The 26643-nt window shown below is 54.6% G+C and overlaps 3 protein-coding genes across 14 annotated transcripts in view; 2 read left to right on the top strand and 1 right to left on the bottom strand.

The window, feature by feature from the left end:
- LOC103566644 (butyrophilin subfamily 3 member A3-like) overlaps nucleotides 1-7263 on the bottom strand; it is a 42273-nt gene extending 35010 nt beyond the window's left edge. For 4 of the 8 annotated variants that reach the window (XM_070585774.1, XM_070585771.1, XM_070585775.1 and 1 more), the window contains exons 1-2: nucleotides 1120-2210; nucleotides 454-561 (exon numbers count right to left, since the gene is read on the bottom strand). The gene's annotated coding sequence lies outside the window, so the exon portion shown is untranslated. Of the gene's footprint in view, nucleotides 1-453; nucleotides 562-1119; nucleotides 2211-5172; nucleotides 5256-6327; nucleotides 6735-7078 lie in introns of those variants that run through there. The other 4 variants (XM_070585768.1, XM_070585770.1, XM_070585769.1 and 1 more) reach the window with 4 other exon arrangements.
- NOTCH4 (notch receptor 4) lies at nucleotides 769-23142 on the top strand. 4 transcript variants are annotated; one of them, XM_070585752.1, is made up of 30 exons: nucleotides 769-999; nucleotides 1803-1884; nucleotides 2071-2363; nucleotides 3997-4344; nucleotides 4449-4571; nucleotides 4686-4922; nucleotides 5049-5204; nucleotides 5535-5729; nucleotides 7239-7352; nucleotides 8417-8530; nucleotides 8618-8740; nucleotides 9606-9762; nucleotides 10348-10493; nucleotides 10777-10929; nucleotides 11147-11264; nucleotides 11484-11571; nucleotides 11932-12085; nucleotides 12961-13145; nucleotides 15372-15624; nucleotides 15873-15985; nucleotides 16826-17349; nucleotides 17921-18304; nucleotides 18410-18585; nucleotides 19112-19331; nucleotides 19510-19591; nucleotides 19686-19824; nucleotides 20349-20644; nucleotides 20875-21022; nucleotides 21540-21637; nucleotides 21820-23142. In XM_070585752.1, exons 1-30 carry the CDS (start codon nucleotides 939-941, stop codon nucleotides 22531-22533), a joined length of 5994 nt encoding a protein of 1997 aa, XP_070441853.1. In that variant the 5' UTR covers nucleotides 769-938; the 3' UTR covers nucleotides 22534-23142. The 4 variants fall into 4 exon arrangements, with proteins under 4 accessions (XP_070441853.1, XP_070441855.1, XP_070441854.1 ...); XM_070585753.1 differs by having other exon boundaries at nucleotides 789-999; nucleotides 19510-19582; XM_070585754.1 differs by lacking the exon at nucleotides 4686-4922 and having other exon boundaries at nucleotides 786-999.
- Nucleotides 22088-26447, top strand: GPSM3 (G protein signaling modulator 3). 2 transcript variants are annotated; one of them, XM_070585816.1, is made up of 5 exons: nucleotides 22088-23864; nucleotides 24658-24702; nucleotides 24910-25012; nucleotides 25247-25446; nucleotides 25672-26447. In XM_070585816.1, exons 2-5 carry the CDS (start codon nucleotides 24661-24663, stop codon nucleotides 25807-25809), a joined length of 483 nt encoding a protein of 160 aa, XP_070441917.1. In that variant the 5' UTR covers nucleotides 22088-23864; nucleotides 24658-24660; the 3' UTR covers nucleotides 25810-26447. The 2 variants fall into 2 exon arrangements, with proteins under 2 accessions (XP_070441917.1, XP_008541334.1); XM_008543112.2 differs by lacking the exon at nucleotides 22088-23864 and adding an exon at nucleotides 24253-24422.
- Nucleotides 26448-26643: the final 196 nt, after the last annotated feature.

Here is a 26643-nt window from a genome sequence, read left to right as displayed (position 1 = left end):
CAGTGTGTGGCTGACCCCAAAGTTGTCCTGGGTTGACTCAAGAAGGTAGGATGTCAGGGCAAAGAATTCTCTTTTGTGATTTTCCTTTCTCCAATTTTGAATTCAGTGACTGGCATTCCTTGCATCCCAGGGATCTCTGCGGTGGAAGGCAGGAGATGTGGGGGAGGAGAACCAACCCAAATGCGGTGTTTGCGACAGATAATCCAGACTGCAAAGCTTAGTGCAGACGATGTTCATTTATCATGGATGATGATCTGATACGCTCCCCTCAGAAAGAAGGCCAAGATTTCCCCCAAAACCAGCCCAGCATCTTGCCCATTCCCCACAAGGAGAAAACTAAGTCCCCGGCAAGGGCCAGGGTGAGGCCCAGAAGTCCCCCGGGTTCCCTCTGCCAAGGTTAGCGGTTTCAATTTAGGGAAAGTTGCAGATTCTCTAAGAAGCATCTGTACTGACCTCACAAAACAAGCATCCTCTCCTGGGAAGAGGAATAGGAGGTCTCTCATCACCCCACACCTCTGCTTCCAGATCCTGACCATCCTGGGCACGGGGCAGCCAACTTGTCTAGAAAGGAGAAACCACATCAACAAACAGAAGGGCTGAGACTGCTTCCAGGGCCCCCAGCAGCCCCGTTCTCCCCTCCCATCACCTGTCCTCCAGCCATACTGTCCTACTTCCCCCTACCTCCCCAGGGGTTGTCAGGGACAGAAGGCCCCTCCCTCATCCCCCCCTCAATGTTCCTCCACTCCTCCCCCCAACACTAGGGTGTCCAGGACATTGTGTGACTCAGGAAACAGCTCAGACGTGAGGCTTGCAGCAGGCCAAGGAGGAGGAAGAAGGGGCTGTGGGAGCAGAGGACGGGGCTCCTGCCTCAGTGAGGGCTCTGAGGGTCCCTGACTGAGGAGGTAGAGGGGATCTGGGCTAGGGGCAGGGGCTCTGGAATGCAGCCCCCTTCACTGCTGCTGCTGCTGCTGCTGTGTCGCTCAGTCGCCAACACCAGAGGTGAGGCATGGGGTGGGAGAGGTGGGGAGACCCGTCTTCCCCAAGAGGATGTCTGGTGGGTTGGGGTCAGAGGGCCAAGTCCCATGCTTTGAGGCAACACTGGATGAAAGAGATTCTCACCCTTCAAATGAGGACAGCCTGCAGGATGAGACGGCTCTGCCGCTGCAGCTGCACAAACCAAGGTTTTGGGCCTGGTGCCAGGGGTGGTGACTGTTGGGGGGATGGGCGAGAGGGTGCCCACCCCCAGGGAAAACCCAGTGGGCCCTGGACCTAGGGGACAGCAGGCTCTTGCAGTCAGGTTTAGGAGGGAAAGAGGAAAAAGACTGACCACCTGCTAGGGGAAGAGGTGAGAGGGGAGCAGGAAATGGAGACATGGGAAGGTCAAGGGCCCACCAAGTCTCTTTCCCAGTCCAGCTGTCCCCACCCCCCGGATGGCTCAATGCTGGGCCCTTCCGGGAGGAAATCCCTTCAATGTCTCAGCCAGTCACCTCCCAGGAGTCCCCTCAGCCCCCCCTCCTGATCCCTGTTGTCTTGCTTCCGAGGGATGGAGCCTGAGGCTAGACTTGGGAGGCCAGAGAATAAACAGGAAAGGGGGTGGGGATCAGTAACTGAGAAGTCTGGGATCTAGGGCCTGGGGCGCGAGCCGCACGTGGGGACTAGGAACAGAAGTATGGAGCGACGGTGGTTTGGAGTACGTGTGTGGGGCTGCTGCAGTCAGGTCCCTTCGGAGCCCCCAGAGGAAACGTGGAGCACAAAGCTCCCTGCTCCCATCTCATCCTTGTCTCCATCATCTCCATCCCTAGGGCTGCAGTGTGGGAGTTTCCCAGAACCCTGTGCCAACGGAGGCACCTGCCTGAACCTATCTCAGGGGCAAGGGACATGTCAGTGAGTGTGCCTCATGGGAGCGGGAGACTGGAGAGAAAGAAGGAGGGAGAGCAGGGGAGGAAGTGGGAAGGAAAAAGGGAGGAGGTAGAGGAGAAGAAGGGAAACAAATGAAGGCAAAGGAGGAAGAGGGAGAGAAGACGAAGAGGGGCCGGTGATATGAGTTTTCCTCTCTCCTCCCCTGCCCAGGTGTGCTCCTGGCTTCCTGGGTGAGACATGCGAGTTTCCCGACCCCTGCCAGGATGCCCAGCTCTGCCAGAATGGGGGCAGCTGCCAAGCCCTGCTTCCCACCCTCCCAGGCTCCCCCAGCCCTCCCTCTCCCTTGGCCCCCAGCTTCTTCTGCACCTGCCCCTCTGGCTTCACTGGTGAGAGGTGCCAGGCCCAGCTCAAGGACCCCTGTTCTTCCTTCTGTTCCAAAATGGGCCGCTGCCATATCCAGGAATCAGGCCGCCCACAGTGCTCCTGCCTGCCTGGGTGGACAGGTGAGCACTGATGGGGTGGGGAGGAGGGGACAGGCAGGAGCAGTGGGCTGGGCTGTGGGGTAGGAAAGATACAACTGAAGCCTGTGAGACTGAGAGCCTTGAGGACAGAGGCCATAAGAATCAATAAGCTGATTCTCGGTGACCCATTTACCCAAGACTGACATTCACCAGCATGGTTGTACTGATTGTTAAAATGTTAAAGTATTTCCAAACCAGTTGGTAAATTGCTACTGCCATAGGCCCTTAGTATACTACCCTGACCCTTTTCCCAGACCCTCAACGTCCTCTCCACCCAGGAGCTAAAGAGTTAATGCCTGGCACACCGGGGGACCTCCAGGAATCTACATTCCAAGCATCTGAATGGCCTCTGTTCTGAGTGCTGGAAGTCCATAATGTCACCTGGGAAGGCTGCGGTGCTGAGAGATGCATGAGGGACAGGGATCTGACCCAGAGAGAGGAAAGGTCGCCCATCCCAGGAGGAGGGGTGCAGCCCTGTGGCAAAAGAGCAGGACTCATGATGGGCCGGGTGTGCTACCCTGAGGAAGCGGTCAGGGATGCATGGACAGAGCCGTGAGGCTCTGGAGAGGAAGGCTCCGTGGGACCCGACCAGGATGGAGAGGGCTGGTGCAGGCAGCCGTGTGGATAAGAAAGTTCTTGGAATGTGGGTGCCTCTGCGAAGCTTCTCAAACTTGGCTAGGCACAGCAATCACCTGGAAAGCCCTAATAATACTGGTGCCCCCTTCCCAAGAGTCTGATTTAGTGGGTCTGGAGTGGGCCCAGGGCATGGAGGTTTTTTTAACTGCCCAGGTAATTCTGAAGAAACCGGGCCTGAGACCAGGCATGAGAGACTGTGTGTGACAATAAGAAGGATGGTCAATGGCAACTTTCCAGGCCTTATGCCTCAGAGTAGAGGCTCTGGGGCAGCCCCTCCCTGAGTCCAATGCCAGCTCTGCCGCCGACTAGACATGTGACATTGCATGAGATATTTAAGCTCCCTGGGTCCTCAGTTGTCAGCTGATGTCCACACTTCATACTGCTGTTGAGAGGAGGAAAGGGGGTGATATCAGGAAGTGCTCCCTTAGCTCAGTCCCGACACACAGCACGTGTGCAGTGGCCCCACCACCACGGCTGCCATTCCCACTGCTGCCATTCCCGCTGGTGCACACAGCAGTGGAGTCTCCTTATCATTATCTGGACCATGATCCCCACCTAAAGATTAGGAAATCAGGATAAGAGAGGCCAGATAGCCACCCAAGGGCACCCAACCAGTTGGGGCACAGCAAGATGCTACCTAAGTCTCCTGCCTACAGAGGCTGGATGCTTTTCACCTCCCCACGAAGGCCACCACTGAAGGGACTCTGTGTTTTCCCAGGCAGGGCCCATTTGCAATCCTCCCACCAACAGCTACATGCCTTATTTTCAGTTTGGAAAATATGGTCACTCCAGATAGAACCTTCCCAAGGAGTGGTGAAACTGAGGCAAGAGGTGATGGAGCCTGGAAAAGAGGGTATGAGAGGAAAGGGAGGGACATACGACGATTAGATGCAGAGAATCCAGAGTGAGAGCTGGGATATCTCAGAGGAGCTGGGATTTGTGCGGTGCTAGAAACAGCTCCCTCTGTCCTGTGCCTCAGGTGAGCAGTGCGAGCTTCAAGACTTCTGCTCAGCCAATCCCTGCATCAATGGAGGGGAATGTCTGGCCACATACCCCGAGATCCAGTGCCGCTGCCCACCTGGCTTCGAAGGCCATGCCTGCGAACGCGATGTCAATGAGTGTTTCCTGGACCCCGGACGCTGCCCCAAGGGCACCTCCTGCCATAACACCCTGGGGTCCTTCCAGTGTCTCTGCCCTGCTGGGCGGGAGGGTCCACACTGTGAGCTCCAGCCAGGACCCTGTCCCCCGAGGGGCTGTCTCAATGGAGGCACCTGCCAGCTGGTTCCAGGGAGAGACTCCACTTTCCACCTCTGCCTCTGCCCCCCAGGTGCGTCCTCACAGGGGACCTGCCTTCCTGCAGCCCCTCTGTCTGGGCAGGAAGGTTGTCCCCCTTAGATTCTCCTCCCCCAGCTGATCCCATGACCCTGTCAGGTTTCACAGGCCCGGGCTGTGAGGTGAATCCAGATGACTGTGTCGGGCACCAGTGTCAGAACGGGGGTACTTGCCAAGATGGACTGGATACATACACCTGCCTCTGCCCAGAAGCCTGGACAGGTGAGATGTTTAAGCCAAGTCCATGGCACCTGTGGCCCAGAGGTTCAGCCCCTGGCCTCCCCTCCTCACAGGGCTCCCAGGTTCAGCCCTTGTCCCCTTCGCACCCCCGTGCAGGCTCCGACTGCTCTGAAGATGTGGATGAATGTGAGTCTCAGGGGCCCCCTCGCTGCAGAAACGGGGGTACCTGCCAGAACTCAGCTGGCAGCTTCCACTGTGTGTGTGTGAGTGGCTGGGGAGGCACAGGCTGCGAGGAGAACCTGGACGACTGTGTCGCTGCCACCTGTGCCCCAGGATCCACCTGCGTTGACCGTGTGGGCTCCTTCTCCTGCCTCTGCCCACCTGGCCGCACAGGTGTGAGGCCGAGGGTATGGGAAGGAGGAAGGTGGGAGGAGGAGACGGCAAGTGAGAGAAGCACCAGGAGGGCAGCTGGGAGGTTCAAGTGGCCTCAGAGAGCCTCACCCCCATCCTGCCCTCCAGGCCTCCTATGCCACATGGAGGACATGTGTCTGAGCCAGCCGTGCCATGGGGAAGCCCAGTGCAGCACCAACCCCCTGACAGGCTCCACGCTCTGCCTGTGTCAGCCCGGCTACTCAGGGCCTACCTGCCACCAGGACCTGGACGAGTGTCAGATGGGTGAGGCATCCCCACATCAGATCCTCTCTGAGTCCCCAGCCAGCCTCTGCACTGAAGAGAGAAACGGGCAAATTGTTTTTCAAAAGAAAAATATAAACATCTCTTTTTCCTGAATTTGTCCTGATTTGGCATTTCTTCCCTACATGATCTTCTTACCAACGCTCAGCTCTCCAGGCCCCATTTAGCCCTTCTCCATCTTAAAGACACAAGCCCTTTCCCCCATTTTGTCTCATCTGCCACAAACAGGCCCCCACACCTTCCCTGGCAGCCTGGCCCCCTTGCCCTTCCACCCCTGGCCCCTGCAGACCCCCAGCTCTTCTCTCCTTCCAGCCCAGCAAGGTCCCAGTCCCTGTGAACACGGCGGCTCCTGCCTCAACACCCCTGGTTCCTTTGACTGCCTCTGTCCCCCTGGCTACACCGGCTCCCGCTGTGAGGCTGATCACAATGAGTGCCTGTCTCAGCCCTGCCACCCCGGCAGCACCTGCCTGGATCTGCTCGCCACCTTCCACTGCCTCTGCCCACCAGGTACCAGCAGAATGGGGCCTTGGGTAAAGGAGACAGGGGACTAATCCTGAATCCACTGGGCATGACCCCTCCAGAGCAGAGAAAGCCTCAGGCCAGTTGGGGTTAGTTACAAAAAAATGCTTCTCCTTCTCTCCCCCGGCACTCCCCCCCTCCCCCCGCCAGCTGAAAATCCTGGGAATCATGTGGCCCACAGGAGAAGGGCTGCCAGGGATGGTAGTGAGGTTATGACTGCTCAACTCTGGGGTGAGCGGGAAGCATTCATGTGACAGTCATCGTAGAGTGCGCAACTTTGTCCACTGCACACAGAGGCCCATCAAGGGAGAGGAGAAGAACAGTTATAAACTTTTCATGCTGCAGCCTCTGCTCCTGCTAACCCAGAATGCTCCCCTTAATCACGGAAACTCTTCCCTATAGAGATAAAGAATAAACCCTTCAAGTCCCAAAGGGTCTGTGTGCTTGAATTTGGTACAACAGGAAAGGAATACTGCAAGGCTGCACCCACCTCCAACCTAGTTTTAAGGGGGAAACATCTCCCCAGGGAGATGGCGACAAAGCCAATATTGGGGAGCTGAATGAAATCAGAAAAACAACAGCTTACCTTGTGCCAAGTACTGCCAGAGCATCTTACATGCATTACCTAATCTTCACAATAACCCTATGAGGTCAGCATTGTTACTATTCCCATTGTATAAATGAAGAAACTGAGGCACACAGAGAGGTCAAGTGACTTGTCCAAAATCACCTAGCTGGTAACTGGCAGAGCTAGGATTCAAGCTCAGGGCTTCAATAGTGTTAACTACTACAGGTACCCCCTTCCTAAGCTTAGCAGCATCCAAGGGAAAATGCTGGGGAAACCGTCCAGCAATCCACGGGACAAGGCTGTGAATATCAAGGAGCTTCAGAGGTAGGCTCCCTAGGCAAGAAGAGGGAGATAGCCGAGGTCCAAAGGCTGATCCAGGCTGATCCAGCTTCAGTTCGGGGTGAGACAGTGGAGATCAGGATGAGCTTGAAGAAACAGAACAAATATGGGAGCCACACAGCTTTCCAAATGCCCTTCAAATCCCTCCCTTGGTCGCTCTGGCACAGAGGCCTGCCCAGTTAGAACAAGAGTGAATCATCTCCAAGCAGATGCCTGCTTGTCTCATTTGTACATTGAGGACCTCCAGGCTCATCAGCCTACCCGGGTGAGGCCTGCCTTCCATGCACAGAGGAACGGCCCCAAAAGGCACTTCCTCACTGCCCTCCCACAGGTCCCAGCAAGCGCCCTGCTCCCTGAGCTTTCACACCTGAAGGGGCAGGGCCACACACAGCAGAGCAGCAGGGCCTTGGGGTTCATCTCTCCAGCTCACCTGGGGACAGCACCTGGAGGAGGGGCTGCCTGATGAGAGCAAACAGCAGGTTGGAGGCAGGGCTGGTTCTGGAACCTGGGGCTCCCAGGCAGAAGAGCGAGCAGCCAAGGCAGGGCTGGCCTGGTCGGGCCTCACCTCCACCACGCCTCCATGTCCTCAGGCTTAGAAGGGCGGCTCTGTGAGGTAGAGATCAACGAGTGTGCCTCTGCTCCTTGCCTGAACCAGGCTGACTGCCAGGACCTGCTCAACGGCTTCTTGTGCGTCTGCCTGCCTGGTGAGTGCAGCCTCCTCAGTCCACCAGTCTCTGAACCTCCGCAGTTCAGGCCCAGCAACACCCGAGGCCTCGTGAAGATCTCCCCAGCCTGGTGAAGGAGGCCCCCGTTTCTCCAACTCCTTCTCTGCTCCCCAAAGTCTCTTCTGCTACATGCCCTAAATCTTCCCTTGCTTACTGGCCCACCCTCATCTCTGTCCTTCACCAAATCACCAACTTATCCCTCCTTTCCAGCCCTCCTTTAGAGCTGTATACTCTCCCTGCATGTCAGGAGTCCCAGGCTGGTCTTGGCACTCCTCACCATGGATGCAGAGAAGGCTGCCCCAGGCCTTCCTTCTCAGCTTCATCATATGTCCCTCTGTGCCCTGCTCTATAATAACTGGTGTTTATTGACTATTTACTCCAGGCCAGTCACTTGGCTATGGACTTTTCAGGCATTAATCTCATTTAACCCCTTCAATGGTTGCATGAGGGGGATTTCACGACTATTCCCCTTTGAGAGAGGAGGAAACTGGAGTACAGAGAGGTGGAGGAGCCCAGAGTCACACAGCTGGCAGGGGGCTGAGCTTCACCTGTTCTGCATCACCCTCCCATGAGCTCTACCTGCCCAGGCATCTTCTCTGGGAAGTCCTCCAGGTTCACTTTCCTGGCAAGGGGAAGGGTCAGGACTTGTATTTATGCTTTTGGTAAAATGTCTTTTCAGCATTAATACACATATCCAGTTACGCTTTATTTGTATGAAGAATAAAGTTACCGAGTTACGCTCCATTATGTCCTGAAACTCAAATCACTATTTGAGAAGCCCCCAAATTGGTGCCTTCATCGTACAGTGATACATTTAGACAAAACCCCAAACCAAGCAATTTGAAACAAGAGTCTTTCTTTACTTCTACATATGTAAAGAGAAAGTTAAAAATCAGTGCTAACTCTTAATTTCTTGTTTAAATCCAAGAAATGAAGCCTGTAGAGCTCAGTTAAACATTTGTAAGGAGCTCCCTAATAAATCTAGAGAAAGTTAAAAAAAGATGCCGTTTGCCATCTCTCCCCACCCACTCCCTGCCCCCCAGGATTCACTGGCTCCCGGTGTGAGGAGGACATCAACGAGTGCGGAAGCTCTCCCTGTGCCAATGGTGGGCAGTGCCAGGACCAGCCTGGATCCTTCCATTGCAAGTGTCTTCCAGGTAAACTGGGGCCCAAACACCAGAGGGGAGAGCGGGGGCAAGGGGCAGACTTCCCTGCAGGTCCCTGAGCCTCCTGCTGTGCCATAGGCTTTGAAGGCCCGCGCTGTCAGGTGGAGGTGGATGAGTGTCTGAGTGGCCCATGCCCCACTGGAGCCAGCTGCCTTGATCTCCCAGGAGCCTTCTTTTGCCTCTGCCCCTCTGGCTTCACAGGTCAGCAAGGGAGGCATTGGAAAGGACTAGCGGGATATCTGAGTACATTAGGGTGGAGTGGAGGTCATTGATGGGTGTTCAAGGGACATGAGAATAAAATGAGAATGGAAACCCTAAAAGTTATTCAGTGCAAAACCCGCACAACTGTACAACCATGGGCCTGAGGGTGAGTGTCATTATAGGACCCACCTTGGGCCCAACATGAATAATGTGATTGAGGTTCAGCAGCAGAGGACGGGGTTCAAAGGGAAGCCATACATTTGCTTATTTAGCAAGCATTTATTAAGTGCCTACTATGCCAGACACAGACACAAAGCTGAGTAAGAGAGGTGCTATCCTCAAGTGGCTTTAAATCTAACACAGAGACCAACAAGTCTCTTGTTGATTATGGCTCAGAGAGTTACTCTGAGAGAGGAATGCACAGGATCCTATAGGAGCACAAAGGACCGGCCAACCCAGACTAGAGATGAGAAGGCTTCATGGAGGAGGTGATGGGAGAGCTGAGTCTTGAAGAACGAGTAGGAGTTTGTCAAGATAGAACGCCAGACAGCGTGTTTTAGCTGCCAATAACCACGTGTGCAAAGGCGCAGAGGGAAGAAAAGCACACCCCACTTAAGGAACTGTAGGACGCCCAGAGCTCAGAGTGTAACAGGGCAAGGATGAGAAATGCAGCAGTAGTAGGAAGGTCGTGTTATGCAGGACCCAACGTGTCATTCTGAGGAAGTTAGACAGTACCCCGAGGCGATAAGGAGCCACTGAAGGACAGGTTCAGGGAGAGTGAACAAGTCATGCTTAAGAAGTGGCCTTTGGCCCCATCAAGGACATGGAGGGACTCTTTTATCTCTGACCTATCTCCCCACCCCAGGTCATCTCTGTGAGGTTGCCCTGTGTGCCCCCAACCTGTGCCAGCCCAAGCAAAAATGCCAGGATCAGGACAAAGTCCATTGCCTCTGCCCTGATGGAAGCCCTGGCTGTGCCCCTGCTGAGGACAACTGCACCTGCGACCATGGGCACTGCGAGAGGTAACATCTTCCAGGCCCTCTCCATTTGCCCTGTCCTCTGGGTCCTCCTTACCTAGGGCAGGAGACAGCTAGTCAGGTGCAAGTCTGTGAGAAATGACCACTGGGGAATAGGAAGGAGATGGCAAAGTTCTGGGGTCACAGCCAGTGGGAAGGCTGGACTGGTGAGTCCTCTGCAGTGAGAGGAGACTTCATAAATAATGGGGGACGAGGGCGTCAGAGCAGAAAGAAGAGCATTAAATCCCAGGGCCAATTCATCATTCATTAGACAAACATTTATTGAGCATCTACCACGTGTGGAAACTTTTCCAGGCACTGGGGGAACAGCACAGAACAAAAAAGACAAACGTGTCTGCTTACATGGAGCTTCATTCTAATGAGCAAAGACAGACAATAAACAAGTTACATATCTAGTTGTGGAAAATGAAGGGGTGAGGGGCAGAATGGGGATAAATACTGAGAACAAAGTCACCGAAGAAAGGGGCCAGGGTTTCAGGGCTAAAAGATGAGGTTCCAGGGGTCTGACCAATGGGAAGGGGAGGCAAGAAAAACACCAGCAGAAACCCTCCCCTTTCTCTTTATGACCAGATCCTCCTGTATCTGTGATGTGGGTTGGACAGGACCAGAGTGTGAGGCAGAGCTGGGGGGCTGTGTCTCCGAACCCTGTTCCCACGGAGGGACCTGCCACCCCCAGCCCTCTGGCTACAACTGCACCTGCCCCACGGGCTACACAGGTGAGGCCCTTCCTAAACCATATACACCCTGGGTTGGCCACCCTCCCCATCAAGGGCCAGGCCAGTGGAGACATGTGTCTAAGGGCTCTGGGTCTTGATAAAGGAGAACTGGTCATGGACTGCAGGGGACACAGGTGATGTGTGGGAGTTGGTGAGCAAAGAAAAGAAGTTGGGAAAAGAGAAAAGAGAGAACAGCAGGGATGGGGATGAGGAAAGGAAGGGAAGGGAAAGGGAAGAGGAGAAAAGTAGGATTCCCTTTCTTGGCTCCACCCATTTACCTCAGGGCCCACCTGCAGTGAGGAGGTGACAGCTTGTCACTCAGGGCCCTGTCTCAATGGTGGCTCCTGCAGCCCCAGCCCTGGGGGCTACTCCTGCACCTGCCCTCCGAGCCACACTGGGCCCCGCTGCCAGACCAGCACCGACCACTGTGCCTCTGGTGAGTGTCCACCGTGTCCTGGGGCTGGGCCACAGGAGGATGGAGGAACTGGTCAGGGTGTGTTTGTGCCGTGTCAAAAACAGTTAACTGGACACAGCAAGGTGTTGTTTTCATTGGGGGCTGGAGGGGTGGTTGTTTGTCCTGTGTGTGGTGTGACTGAGGTCACAGGCCAAGTTACAGGCAAGGAACCCAACCCCTCACAGCCTCCTCTCTCCAGCCCCGTGCCTCAATGGGGGTACCTGTGTGAACAGGCCTGGCACCTCCTCCTGCCTCTGTGCCACTGGCTTCCAGGGCCCACGCTGTGAGGGAAGGATCCGTCCCAGCTGTGCAGACAGGTGACCAGGGCTCAAAGACCCCCGGAGGAAGGGAGGGAGCCCCTCAGCCTTCCCTCTCCTCTGGGGTTCCAGGCTGCCCTCCATTCCACATCCCACACCCCTTCACTCCGCCTTCCCTCCTGGTTTCCCATCTGCCCAATGGTTGCCTCCTCACATCACATACTCCCTCCCCCTTTCCCAGACCTTCCTCCTACTGTGCCCTCTCTCTGTCTTGTCTAGCCCCTGTAGGAACAGGGCAACTTGCCAAGATGGCCCTCAAGGTCCCCGCTGCCTCTGCCCCACTGGCTACACAGGAGGCAGCTGCCAGGTGAGGGGCATTGAGCCAGATGTGCTGAGGAGGGAAGTGGCTGGAGAGTTCCAGAGAGAGGGTCTTGGGTACAAAAAGGTGGGCAGCAGGGAAGCTTGGGAGAGGTATTCACATGGAAGTCTAGGAGCTTAGGTCCAGCTTCAGGTTTGTATGGAACTGAAGGACTGAAAGGATTTATGACCCCAAGGACTGTTCTGGGATGTGGGTATCAAAGGAAACCAGGGAGGGTCATCTGGTCCCAGGCCCTTCAGGAATGAGTTTTAGAGGTAAGGGATTTTGAGGAGCTGAAGCTGACAGAGGACCAAGTGGGTCTGGGAATCTGATGCTCTGTCCTGCCTCATGGTCCCTCCCAACCCTCAGACCCTGATGGACTTATGTGCCCAGAAGCCTTGTCCACACAATTCCCACTGCCTCCAGACTGGGCCCTCCTTCCAGTGCCTGTGCCTCCCGGGATGGACTGGACCTCTCTGCAACCTTCCGCTGTCCTCCTGCCAGAAGGCTGCTCTAAGCCAAGGTACCAAGCCAAGGACCAACTGGGGAGCAGATGAAGAGGAAAAGGGTGTCCTCCTCTACCCCATCCATAAGGGCATCCACACACAACATCTGGCCAAAACAACCAGCTGAGAGTCAAAGCAACACAGACCAACCACAGTTATCGATTCTACAGTTCAACACCCAGGGCAGCCTAACACAACTCAACTCCTGTCATCACATTCAACGAAACTCAAGCAATACCAACCAGCTCAGTCCAATAAGACTCCAGTTTAACACAACCACCAGGGACATAACTCAGTGCAGGACAATTCAACTCTGTCATTATCATCATAACTCAACTAGAGTGGACCACATTTAACTCAACTACACTCAACACATTTTGCTGCACCCCACTCACTTGAATGTTACACCAACCGCCTTGTAAAAGAATACTCTCCTTATTCAAATGAGGCCTGATATGAGAAGACCTCGGGAAAGAGACTACTGTGGGGTAGGGGATGGTTGATGGGAATCACACTGAGAGAACATCAGAGGATGCAAAACTCAAAGGACAGATTTGGGCCATTAGTTAAGCCATGTGACCCCACCTGAAGCGTCCTGTGAGTTCTTTCTTGCTTGAGACTTGTTTTAAGCCAAGAATACAGTTGCTTATAATGCTCTGATAAGCTTAAGAAAAGGTATTGCTCTCCATTCTGGCAGAAAAGGCAAGAGGGCAAACCTGATGTTTTAACCTCTTCAGCATCAGGAGTTACCAACTCCTCAGGCTCCAAGTGGCCTCCACCCCACCCAGGAATGTTAGTGGCCCCCATGGGCCTCTCTGCTCAGTATCTGGGGCCCCTGAGCACCCTTTCACCCCACTTAGCTTTACTGATCTCTGTTTGTCTCTCTCCCTAGGCACAGAAGTCTCTTCCCTGTGTCAGAATGGAGGCCTCTGCATTGACAGAGGCCTCTCCCACTTCTGCCACTGCCCCCCTGGATTCCAAGGCAGTATATGCCAGGACAGGGTGAACCCATGTGAGTCCAGGCCCTGCCAGCACGGGGCCACCTGTGTGGCCCAGCCCAATGGGTATCTCTGCCAGGTGAGCAGGTCTAGAAGAGAGGTGGGAGGGGAGACAAGGGTGGGCTGGATGTAGGAAACAGTAGTCCTAGAGGGGGGTTGATTATCCATGTCCCTTTCCTTTATCCCAACATCCAACCAATGACCAAGTCAGGCCATTTTACCTGCTAAACATTTCTCAACTCTGTCCTTTCCCCTTTACCCTTCATCCCACTGCCTTAGTCCAGGCTTTTGTTGCATTCCACCAAGACACCTGCATCAGCCTCCTAACTATCATCCCTGCCTCCACTACCCTCCTATAGGCTCAGCCTTCACTCCACTACCAGAGTGCTCTATTGAAAATGTTAAGGGGCTGTCCCCGTGGCCGAGTGGTTAAGTTTGCGCGTTCTGCTTGGGCGGCCCAGGGTTTCACCAGTTCAAATCCTGGGTGCGGACATGGCACCACTCATCAGGCCACGCTGAGGCGGCGTCCCACATGCCACAACTAGAAGGACCCACAACTATGTACCATGGGGCTTTGGGGAGAAAAAGAAAAAATAAAATCTTAAAAAGAAAAAGAAAATGTTAAGCTGCTCTGCCACTCCCTTGCTTTAAACCCTTCAGTGGCTGGCTGCCCGCCTCTTTCACAATGAAGTCCAAGGCCCTGCACGATCCACACCTGTCTGCCTCTCAGGCCTCATCTCTCCCCACCCCCACCCTCCTATTCTCTGCTCCAGCACACAGGACTGCTGCTGGCTTCCCTATACACTGGCTCTTTGGTGGCCTTCCCCACCCCTCTTCTACTGGATGGTGCCCAGGAGGTGCCTTCCTCAGGAAAATGTCCCTAACTTCTCTCCAGGCTGGGTCAGGGCCTCTCCTTGGTGGTTCAGGTCACTGAGCAGGAGAGACAGCTGAGATTGAAGTCTGAGCAGCCTGATCCCTGTACTCAGGACCTTGACTTTGGACAGAAGGCACAATACAAATCCCATAACCATCCTCCTTAACTTTTTTTTTTTTTTTTTGGCTGGGAAAGATTCACTCTGAGCTAACATCTGTTGCCAATCTTCCTCTCTCTTTTTTTTTTTCTCTCCCCCAAAGCCCCAGGACATAGTTGTATATTTTAGTTGTAAGTCCTTCTAGTTGTTCGATGTGAGCCACCACCACAGCATGGCAACTGACAGACAAGTGGTGTGGTTCCACGCCCAGGAACCAAACCCCAGGCCACCAAAGTAGAACGCACAAAACTCTAACCACTAGGCCATCAGGTCTGGCTCCTCTTTAACTTTTTCATTTTATTTTTTAGCTTTTTATTATGAACATTTCAAACAGACACAAAAGCAGTGTAGTGATTAGTAGTGAACCCCTATGCACCCATTACTCAGCTTCACCTCCTCTTTCACCTCCTCCAGAAGTTTCCAAAATACCTCCCCCTGCATCTGCTTCTTCCAGCCCTCTGGCCTTTCCTCAGATTCTTTGTAAATCCCTTTTTCTCCCTCTTTCTGAAGCCTTCCTGGTACTCCATTCTGGAATACTCTGCTTCCTCTTGCAAAAACTCAGCACCTGGTACAGACCTCATCAACGACCCTTCTCTCACTAGCAGAATGATATGAAACAATCAGAAAGTTGTTAGGGGCATTGGTTATGGAGTCATAGATTTGCACTGAATCCCAGCTCTGCCACCTACTGTGTGACTTGTGCAAGTCACTTAATCTTTCAAGGAATCAGTTTCCTTTTCTGTAAAGTGAGAATCAAATGAGATAATCCATATAGAGGATTGTTAGGAGGGTTTTATGAGGTCATGTATATAATTCATGCGATAAATGCTCACTGTCTCTCTCCTCTGGTTGACTGAGAACTTGATGTAAGCAGGGATGAGTTTTCTTTTCTTTTGTATTCCTAGTGCCTAAAACAGTGCCTGGCACAAAGCAGGCACTCAATAAATGCTTACAAATTAATTAATAAAGTATGACAAAGCCTGCTGGGGTGTGTGGTGGGGAGAGGGAGATTTTACCAAACGGAGCTATGTTTAGTGGCAATGTGTCAGATTGTTTGGGACCCATAAGGGGTTACATTGTATGTTATTGAACAAATGTGTATCGTATGGAGTTGAGGTAGAAGGGTTCGGCTACACGTGGCTGTCATGGGTGGTGAGTTGAGTGATGCTTTGAGCTGGAAGGTAGAAGGGCTGGGCAGACATCTTGAGCTAGGTCCTCTGTAGTGCTGGGATGGACTCGTTTACTGGTTCCTGTCTGACCCTCTTTGCCTGCAGTGTGCCCCAGGTTACCATGGACAGAACTGCTCAAAGGAACCCGATGCTTGTCAATCCCAGCCCTGTCACAACCGTGGGACCTGCACCCCCAAACCTGGAGGCTTCCACTGTACCTGCCCTCCAGGCTTTGTGGGGCTGCGCTGTGAGGGAGACGTGGATGAGTGTCTGGACCAGCCCTGCCACCCCACAGGCACTGCAGCCTGCCACTCTCTAGCTAATGCTTTCTACTGCCAGTGTCTGCCTGGACACACAGGTGAGGCCTGGGATGGGGAATGTAGGCATCTCTGTGGCACAGCTGAGACCATGGCAACCCAGACAATCTGCACCCACAAGGCAACCTAGTCGTCTTGTCCATCCCCTTGCCTCTATGCCCCACTCCAGAGAATATGCCCCAGGATCCCTTTGCCTACGCATCTAGTGCTGAGCAAACTCCCAGGAATGAGCTAAGGAGAAGGCAGTGACTGAAGCTGTGTGTGACATCTAATCCCATCCCCACCACAGGCCAGTGGTGTGAAGTGGAGCTAGACCCCTGCCAGAGCCAACCCTGCTCCCATGGAGGGTCTTGTGAGGCAAGACCAGGACCACCCCCGGGGTTCATCTGCCACTGCCCCCAGGTAAGTGATCACAAAACTGCCTTCTCTGTTCCCCCCAACACTGATGCAAGGTGAGAATGCCTGAGCCGGAATCCTAGACGGGAGCCCAGGGAGCACTGGAGTGGGAATTATTGGACAAAACCATCCCATGTTCACAGTGGTTCTCAGAAGCAGTCGGGGTAGGGGGCTGAGAGGGAAAGGCAGGATCAGGTGGTAGCATGAACGGAACTTTTAGAAATCACGGGAATTGCCTAAGGGAAAGTCCCCAAGGTCAAGGTGGGTGAACTTGGATAAGTTCTTTTAACTCTGTGTGTGTGTGTGTACCTCAGATGCAGGAAATTGGATTAATCTTAAATCTTGGTTCATGATACACTAACATCAGTGATTTGTGCATGGCCTTCTTTTATTTTATTATTCTTAAAATATAACACTCATGAACTTAACCCAAGAATTACTATAGTAACAATAACTTACATATACTTACTTCTTTCTCTATCTTGTTACACTTCCAGAGGGAGAGAAAGTACATAATCCTATCTCCAAGGATTAAGATAATAATATTAGTCCTATTCTATTAACTGTTTAGTCTTCCAGAAATTGCATCATGATGCTACGATTCATCCAGTTGTTGCACACAGCTGTGGTTCATCCATTTTCACTGCTATGTAACATGTCATTGTGTGAAAAAACCATGGGATACGGTTTCACTATCTGTAAAATAATGAACTTGATGTTCTCTGAGGTCCCCTCCAGATATGAGAATCTAGGACCCTCTGGGCTATCCTAACCCAGGCAATTTGCTGAGGGAAAGTGGGAAGAATGATACAAGCTCCTTCCCCACATCTTTCCTCCTCTCCACAGGGTTTTGAAGGCCTCACCTGCAGCCACAAAGTCCCCTCCTGCGGCACCCATCACTGCCACCACGGTGGCCTGTGTCTGCCCTCCCCCAAGCCTGGCTTCCCACCCCGCTGTGCCTGCCTCAATGGCTATGGGGGCCCTGACTGCCTGACCCCACCTGCTCCTCAAGGCTGTGGCCCTCCTTCTCCATGCCTACACAATGGCAGCTGCTCAGAGACCCCCGGGCTGGGGGTCCCAGGCTTTCGATGCTCCTGCCCCACCAGCTCTCCAGGGCCCCGGTGTCAGAGGCCCGGAGCAAAGGGATGCGAGGGCAGAGGTGGAGATGGGGCCTGTGACGCTGGCTGCAGTGGCCCAGGAGGAAACTGGGACGAGGGAGACTGCTCCCTGGGGGTCCCGGACCCCTGGAAGGGCTGCCCCTCCCACTCCCGTTGCTGGCTTCTCTTCCGGGATGGGCAGTGCCACCCACAGTGTGACTCTGAAGAGTGTTTGTTTGATGGCTACGACTGTGAGACTCCTCCAGCCTGCACGTGAGCCTGAAACCCTGACTTGGGTGGGGTGGGCAGGGTGAGGGCAGAAGAAAGGACATAGATGCCTCTGAGTTACAGTGTGACAACAGCCTAAAGCTTCATGGACTTTCCACCCTAAAAACCATTGCTAAGTAGGGGTAGAAGATGCTAAACTCTGACCCTGGGGGGATAGGGCAGCATCAATATTTAATGTGGGGAAAGAAGGCACTGCCTCTGTCTGGGCTCCTCTTTCAGAGTTGTAGCTCTGGCCTCAAGCTTCTCTCTCTAAGCCCTTTTGCCAGGGAATATCTCCCGTAGCAACCAGTACGCCTGAGGGGAAAGGACCTTGGACTCTCCTTCAGGGAGACAAGAGAACTTCAGAGGGTAGGGAGAGGGGACTGTCTTAGGAAACAAGGGTGTCAGCTTCTGGGCTACCTACTATCCAGGGCCTGACTGAGCCCATTGCCCCAGAGCTGCCCCCACTTAGCAACCAGTGTCCTAAAGGCTGTGGAATATCAGAAATCCTCTCTGGGGTGAAGAAGGGAGTCAGATTTCTTAGGGGGTCCTGAGTCCCTTTCTCTTCACCCCATAGTCCAGCCTATGACCAGTACTGCCATGACCACTTCCACAATGGGCACTGCGAGAAAGGCTGCAACACCGCAGAATGTGGCTGGGATGGGGGCGACTGCAGGCCCGAAGATGGGCATTCAGAGTGGGGGCCCTCCCTGGCCCTGCTGGTGGTGCTGAGCCCCCCGGCCCTGGACCAGCAGCTGCTCACCCTGGCCCGGGTGCTGTCCCTGACTCTGAGGGTAGGGCTCTGGGTGAGGAAGGATAGTGATGGCAGGGACATGGTGTACCCCTATCCTGGGGCCCAGGCCGAAGAGGAGCTGGGAGGAACCCCAGACCCCTCTCATCAGAAGAAAGCAGCCCCCCAAACAAAGCCCGTGGGCAAGGAGACGGACTCTCTCAGCACTGGGTAAGAAGGCTGGGCAGAAGGGTGGGCCAGATACTGGTTTTTTAATGGGCAGAGGGAAGGGAGCCAGGGACCAACACAGGGGTCTCTGAGGTGCCTCCCCCACAGGTTTGTGGTGGTAATGGGTGTGGATTTGTCCCACTGTGGTCCTGACCACCCTGCATCCCGCTGTCCCTGGGACCCTGGGCTCCTGCTCCGCTTCCTTGCCGCGATGGCTGCAGTCGGGGCTTTGGAGCCCCTACTGCCAGGACCGCTGCTGGCTGCCCACCCTCGTGCAGGCACCGGTAGGTGATGCTCTGTCGTTTCCCTTGATTTTGCTCTCAGGCCAGCTTTCATGCCAGAAATTAGCAATGGAGGTTAAATGAAAGAGGATTACTGGGACCCCAAATGTTCTTTATGGGGCCTTACCCTCGTTAACCCCTCTTTCTCTAACTGGATCTCCTGGTGGCCCATTTGCTCAGCAATCTCGCATCTGATTTCCCTAAGCACTTTATCTTAACCTCTTTCATAGACCTCCTACAAACCCCGGTCCTCTCTACTAGACAGGGCATATGCAATCATCCTTGTATCGAACAGCTCATAGCATGTGAAAGAATGATAACTCTTCCATAGCACTTCCTATGTGCCTGGCCTTGCACTAAGTGCTTTACATGACTAACTCATTTAATCCTCCCAACAACCCCGTGAGGCAGGTACTACAGATAAGGAAATTGAAGCAAAAAGAGGCTCCTGCACTTGGCCAAAGGTCTCACAGCAGTACCCAGCCTCAGCAGAATTGGCTTCTTTTTGTGACTGTGTCTCTCCCACCAGCGCCCCCCGCCAACCAGCTTCCCTGGCCTGTGCTGTGCTCTCCGGTGGCTGGGGTGCTTCTCCTGGCCCTTGGGGCTCTTCTCGTCCTCCAGCTCATCCGGCGACGTCGCCGAGAGCATGGAGCCCTCTGGCTGCCCCCTGGGTTCACTCGAAGGCCTCGGACTCAACCGGCTCCTCACCGGCGCCGGCCCCCCCTGGGCGAGGACAGCATCGGCCTCAAGTGAGAGTGGGAGGAACTGGGGCTCAGGGAGGGGATTCTTTCCTGTGGAAATATTTATGATCAGAAGCCATAAAAGATGTTATTGCAGAAGTTGAAGACAGAGGAAGGGGAGAGGGGTAGGAAGGCTGTTTGAAATTTTGGGACCCTGAAGATCCTCTACCCACCCACTCCCTTCCAGGGCACTGAAACTGGAGGCAGAAGTTGGTGAGGATGGAGTTGTGATGTGCTCAGTCCCCGAGGAAGAAGAGGAGGTGGGCCAGGTGAAAGCACTGGGGCAGAAATGATCCTGAGGTGATGGAGGGGTTGAAGGGACAAGGCAGCCTTTCTTCACTGATTCTTGTTCTGATCCCCGAGGCTGAAGAAATGGCCTCACCCTCCAAGTGCCAGCTCTGGCCTCTGAGCGTTGACTGTCAGGAGCTCCCTCAGGCAGCCATGCTGACTCCTCCTCAGGAATCTGAGATGGATGTCCCTGACGTGGACACCCGTGGACCTGGTACGTGAGCTAACCCAGACCAAGAAAATGAAAACTCCCTTTGACTCTTTTAGAATTAGAAAGTTCTTTAATATCAGAACTGGAGAAACTGTTAGAATTAGTACCTTAGAACACTGATTCTCAAAAGGTGGTTCTGGGACAGAAAAATCAGCATCACCACCAAAATTGTTAGAAATACAAATTCTCAGGCTCCACTCTAGAGCTAACGACTCAGAAGTTCAAGATATTGGGGAATCCGTGTCTTAACAAGCCCTCCAGGTGAGGCTGATTCAGACTCAAGTTTGAGGACCACTGCCCTAGAATGTTAGAGAATTAAGGCCTGCTGGCTCCTTTTATTGGTGAGGAAACCAAGGCCTAGAGAAAAGTAGAACTCACTTGACTAAAACCACACAAAATGAAAAGCCAGAGCTGGACTTCCTGACACCTCCGGCTATGATTTTCCCTGAGCCTCCGTGTTCTCCCCCTCCCCTAGTTATTTCCTTTTGATTGACTTGTTTCCCATTCCTCATGTCTCCCACCCACAGATGGGGTGACACCCCTTATGTCAGCAGTCTGCTGTGGTGGAGTAGAATCCAGGATCTTCCAAGGGCCATGGTTGGGAAGCCCTGAGCCCTGGGAACCTCTGTTGGGTGGAGGGGCTTGTCCCCAGGCTCACACTGTGGGCACTGGTGAGACCCCCTTGCACCTGGCTGCCCGATTCTCCCGGCCAACCGCTGCCCGCCGCCTCCTTGAGGCTGGAGCCAACCCCAACCAGCCAGATCGAGCAGGGCGCACCCCGCTTCACACTGCTGTAGCTGCTGATGCTCGAGAGGTCTGCCAGGTCAGTGTGCACTGGGGTCGCTAAAGGGAACAGGGGGCAAACTTGCAAGTGAAGCTGGGCCAAAGCATCCCCTAGGGTTTGGCAAAGAGGAAGTGATGTGAGCTTGGACACCCGAAAGGGAAACAAAAACAGATGGCTGAATACGGACTGGGAAGTGGTTAACAATGTAAGGGACCTGAGCTTGCAGTCCAGGTCATGCTAGGGGTCACTGGCCCTCTCTGGACCCCCAGCTCCTACTCCGCGGCAGACAGACTGCAGTTGACGCGCGTACAGAGGATGGGACCACAGCCCTGATGCTGGCTGCCAGACTGGCAGTGGAGGACCTGGTTGAAGAACTGATTGCAGCCCAAGCAGATGTGGGGGCCAGAGATAAGTGGGGTATGAATCTGGGGAGGTTGATGATGTGCTATAGAGAAGTCGAGCAGAGGGGTTGTGAGATAAGCAAAGTAACGGAGCAGCAGAGGGACCAACTGGAGGCTGGGGGATTCCCTCCCACCTTGTTGCCAGGATGGTAAATCTGTGGTGCGGTGGCAGTATGGAACAGGTAAGGCTTCCCACATCATCCTCAGCAACACACACACGCTGCGCCAGCCCACTAGGAACTAGGATGGGGGAGGAGTGTCTGTGAGATACGGGGAGGGGTCTCGTGGGGGGAAGGTGGTCTCCCGGTCCCACCGACCCAGAACAATGCCCCATTGTCCCGCCCGCGCGCCGCTGACGACGTCACCAGGGGCAACGCTTCCTTCCGGCCGGCGGTCACCTGGGCAACGCTTCCGCCTTTGAGGGACCCAGCGGGCCCGAGTTCCCTTCCCCCAAGACCAGAATCCGTGGGAAACAGGAACCCAGGCATCTGGCCCGCAGCCTCAGCGTAACAACCTTCCCCGTCGTCCCCCAGGAAAAACCGCGCTGCACTGGGCTGCGGCCGTGAACAACGCCCGGGCCGCCCGCTGCCTTCTCCAGGCCGGAGCCGATAAAGACGCCCAGGACGGCAGGGTTAGACCGGGTAGCGGGCTCCCCACAAAATAAAAAGGGCGCGGGAGAAGCGGAAAGCACCATAACTCTGCAAAGCCCGAAGGGGGAGGGGCCAACAGTCAGGTGGGTGGGGCCTTTGAAGGGCCAGTCCTGTGGGCGTGGCCTTCCCTGACCTCGCCCCCTGGCTGTTTCTTCCGACACAGGAGCAGACGCCTCTGTTCCTGGCGGCTCGAGAAGGGGCGGTGGAAGTAGCTCAGTTGCTGCTGGGGCTGGGGGCAGACCGAGGACTGCGGGACCAGGCTGGGCTAGGGCCCGAAGACATCGCCCGCCAGCGCAACCACTGGGATCTGCTGACGCTGCTAGAAGGGGCGGGGCCACCGGAGGCGCGTCACAGAGCCACGCCGGGCCGCTGGGCGGACCCCCCACCGCGCGCGCGCACCGCGTCGGGAAGCGTGCCCCCGCGTGGGGGCGGGGCTCTGCCGCGCTGCCGGACGCTGTCAGCCGGAGCAGGCCCCCGTGGGGGCGGAGCATGTCTGCAAGCCCGGACTTTGTCCGTAGACTTGGCCGTGCATGGGGGCGGGGCCTACTCTCCTTGCCGGAGCCCATCGAAAGGAGGAGCAGTAGGAGGCCTGCCCCACCGCGGCCGTAGGTTTTCTGCAGGCATGCGCGGACCGCGGCCCAACCCTGCAATAGTGCGAGGAAGATCCGGGCTCGCGGCCGGCAGCGGGGATGTGGCCTCAGCTGATAACTGGCCCAGCGATTGGGTGGCCCTGGGAGCCTGCGGCGCCGCCTCCAACACTCAGATCCCGCCTCCTTGCCTTACTCCCTCCCCGGAGCGGGGATCCCCTCAAGTTGCCTGGGGTCCCCCTGCCCACCGAGTAGTACCTTTAAATGCGGGAGGCGAGGGTCAAAAATAGAAGGCTACATGTCAGGGAGGGATTCTAAAAGTGAGTACCTATTAAATGACAGGCAGTCTGGAAAGCCTCCAGATTTTAATATCCTTGAACCCCAAAAGTGGTTGAGTGTAGTTCTCTCCCACAGTGAGTGTATGCTCACTCAGAACCGGCATCATCTTCCACGTGGAGAAGCTGCAGCCCTGGAAAGAGGGTTTAGGGTTCTGGCATGAAGTAAGCCCAGCTCCTCTCCCAGAAAATAAGGGTGAGGGGCTACAGAGGGTGGAGTGGGGGAAGTACCCCCTGAACTGTAACCAAGAACTGCAGACAAATAGGATGTAAGATGTTCTTTCCTGTATGTGGTTCCCAAAGGAAGCCTCTATCACCCATCACCCCCACCACCCACAAAAGGCTGACAAATATTTATTGAGCACCCATTATGTGCCAGGCACTGCATAGGTGCTGAAGGGAGGGCCAAGGGCCACTCCAGCTGATGACTCCTTGCATTCTCCCCACCTCCTCGGACCCCAAACAAATCACTGCAGGGATGAAGCGCCACTCTTCTACCCACTGCTATCTCTAATTAAGAAACCCAAATCTGTCACCCCCTAATAAAGCTGATTTGAAGTGTTACTTTTTTTTGGAGGGGTTCAAGAGAGGTGTGGGAAAAAATAGGGAAGTGAATGCATAGTGTTTTCAGAATTTTGTGCCCTAAGCTCAACATTTGGATAGAGGTTTTAAGTATAGTTTAAGAGCAAGAATAAGAAGCTTTGGGGGTCACATGTTAATTTAGAGTATCATCTGAAACCAACAGTCTCTAGTAGCCCAGGGAGAAACCATACACACACTAGACCAGGCACACCCTCTGTCCCTCTTCCAAGGGCATTTAGTTATGGCCACTTAACTTGAGGCCTTAGGAATCTCCTAAGTAAAGGGAGATAGAGAATCTTAAATTTTATCCACCTTTCAGCAATGTGGTTACACCTCTTTAATAGTGATGGGCCTTAGACGTGGAGGCATGAGGCATTTTGAAAGCTAATAATAACTAGCATTTACTGAGCATTCACTATGTGCCAAATGCCTTATCACATTTAATCCCCACATCAACCCTATAAGGTACATGTTATTAAAGCTCCCTTTTACTTTCAGAAACTGAGGCACAGAGATTTTATTTGTCTAAGATTGCAAGACATTAAGTGGCAGAAGCAGATCTTTTCGTCACATTTCATGCGCCAAGTCACTCAGCTGTAAACCTAACGTGACAGGTTGCCTTTGAGAGGTTGCAAATGTCTATCCTGCTCCCACCCTGGTGCCACCCAGCCTGACCAGCACTGATCAAAGACCCAGCCAGGCAGGTAGATCTCTCCCTTTTCCATTTCTGTATCCCTCATTCATGACCAGAGGAAAGTTTCCCCTGCCCCTTGTCTCTCACATTTGGTAGGTATCTTGTCCCCTGAATAGACAATAAGCACCCGGAGAGCAAGGATAACTACTCAACATGTTTATTGAATACTTACTTTGTGTTGGACCCAGTGCTAGGGGTTTATGTATATGTTTGAGGGTTCGACATCCCTGGGTCTGAGTCCTCTGCTTCCCACTGGAATCAGGCCCCTCCAGTCTCAATAAGTCTGAGGGAAACTAGGAAGCAGGGGAGAGCCAAATCCTACATCAGGTTCCATCTTAGGGAAGGGACCTGGGGGGTGAAGGGGGAGGGGGGTTCTGAGGAGTGAAACCACTTCCTGTGTAGCTAGTTCCTGTGTTGACAGAAAGAGCTGAAGGGGAGGAGGGGGGTGGAGGGAACAGAGCCCGGGGTTAGGGGACCACTGAGGTTCTGGAGATGAGAAGCCAAGAGTCCTTCCCCACCATGAACCCCCTCCACGACTGCAGCTTTTCCCAGTCTGTGCTTCCCTGGGGTGAGAGAAATTGAGCGAGCAGCTTGGGTGGGAAAAGAGAACTGGAGGAAGTTGACAGGGATGGGCGGGGCCCGTGGGGGGGCTGACCAGGAACCCAGCTTCCTGTTCAGTACCCAGGCATCCAGCCCCCGGCTCACCCCCACCCCTTCCAGCCCCCATTCCCCTCAGGAACCCAGGGTTCCGGCCCTCCTCCCAAATCCCAGCTACCCCTCCCCCATCGGTTTCTCCCCTCCAGGGGATGGAGGCCGAGAGACCCCAGGAAGAAGAGGATGGTGAGCAGGTGAGCCGGGCACCAGGTCGGGGAGGCTGACACTGGGAGAGAGGAAGGTGAGAGGACCTAGGACCTAGTGACGGTGGACTCAGGCAACTTGGAAGGGCTTGGACACACTGAAGCAAGAACAGAGACAGAGAGAGGAAATGAGCTGCTAGCCTAGCCCCTTGCCCACCCTACCTCCGTCTGACTGGACCGGATGTCTCTCCACACCAGGGCCCCCAACAGGATGAGCATGGTTGGCCCCCTGTGAACACCAACACTCGGCCTTGGCGATCTGCTCCTCCGTCCCCTCCTCCTCCAGGGACCCGCCACACAGGTACTTCCATCCACCCAGGTGGCTCCCTGACCCTGGTGCCCATATCCTTCCTGATCCCATTACCAAAGCCTACTCCATCATGGACCCTCTCCCCACCTCCTCCGGACTCCCCATTGTACCCCCTCAGCTCTGTCCCCTAGTCCCTAATCACCTTACCTTGCCCCCACCACCACCACCACCACTCCTGTCTGCCAATTTCTGTGAGTCTTTGAGCCCTCTCCCTCCTCTCCCCAGCCCTGGGACCCCGCTCGGCCTCCCTGCTCTCCCTGCAGACTGAGCGCCTCCTGGACCTGGTGGCTGAGGCCCAGTCCCGCCGCCTAGAGGAGCAGAGGGCCACCTTCCACGCCCCCCAGAACCCCCCAAGCCGAGTTCCAGCCCCACTTCGGCCTCTTGAGGACAGAGAACAGCTCTATAGCACCATCCTCAGTCACCAGGTAAGCCACCCTCCCAGGAGGCAAGATCCAGGCTTCCTGGTCTCTTAGCCCCTGTTCTCTTTTGGGACCTACCACTCCTGCTCCCCAACTGCCCCCTCGCCAGGCCCTAGTCCCCCCATTCCCATCACAGGTGTCCTACATGCCCCTCACACCAGCCCTGGCTCCTTTTAAGGCTTGCTCCTCTTAGAACCTCACCAACACCCTCTCCTCCCTCCACTCCTCCAGTGCCAGCGGATGGAAGCCCAGCGGTCAGAGCCTCCCCTACCTCCAGGGGGGCAGGAGCTCCTGGAGTTGCTGCTGAGAGTTCAGGGTGGGGGTCGAATGGAGGAGCAAAGGTCCCGGCCCCCCACACACACCTGCTGAGACTTGAGCCCCACACCAGCCCCTCTGCACTCCTGGGGCTCAAAGCTGGGCAGCCCGTTGCATGCCATCAACCCTGCTTGGCAGGGCCACTAGAGACTGGAAGACTCATCAGAAATCTCAATATTCATCGCCTTCATCTACCTTCCCTGGGAATTGGAGGGGGTGTAAGTCCTCAAACCTTAGGAATAGTCAAGGTAGGATGGTCATTTAACTCCCTCCCCAGTACATGGGAGCTTGAGGCAGTGAGAAGATCCCAGCCACCAAGGGATACTACAACCCCTCCTCTGATCGCAGGGAGTGGCTGGGAGTCTTGGTCCTGAGCTGTGGGGACACCCCCAGTAGTCAAGCCACTAGACAGGATCTGAGGGCTCAGACCTCCATCTCCCAAGAAAAGGCATATCTCCCAAGGTTGTGACCTGAGTGAGTGTTCCACCCTTCTTCCCAATAAGAAAAGAAGGGAGAGTGGGCACAGCAAAGAGATAAAGACTCTTCTCTCACCCCCACCACAGCAACCGCAGTCCCAAGACTGAGGGGCCTACAGGCTGTGAATGGACATTTAGCCCTGCCCACCCTCCCCACTGCTGCTCTGAGTCTGTCTGATGTTTTGACTGTACGAATAAATATAATTCCCCTCTGGACTGAAGACTGGTGTCTGGGGCTGCCGGGTGGAGGGTAGGAAGGTGAGGCCAGAGGCCGCTTCTCTCCTCAGTCTGGCCATAGGCCAGCTCCCCTCCCTGGCTGGTTAATTACTGGCTCATTAAGCAGCGGCTGGAGACCTCCCTAATTATCCCCCCCCAACCCCCCTCTCCCGGTTTTAATTAAATAGAACAGGGA

The sequence above is a fragment of the Equus przewalskii genome, chromosome 19 (genome assembly GCF_037783145.1).
Source record: "Equus przewalskii isolate Varuska chromosome 19, EquPr2, whole genome shotgun sequence".
Taxonomy (NCBI): Eukaryota; Metazoa; Chordata; class Mammalia; order Perissodactyla; family Equidae; genus Equus; species Equus przewalskii.
Note: the sequence above shows the minus strand (reverse complement) of the source record. Positions and strands in the feature narration are given on the sequence as shown.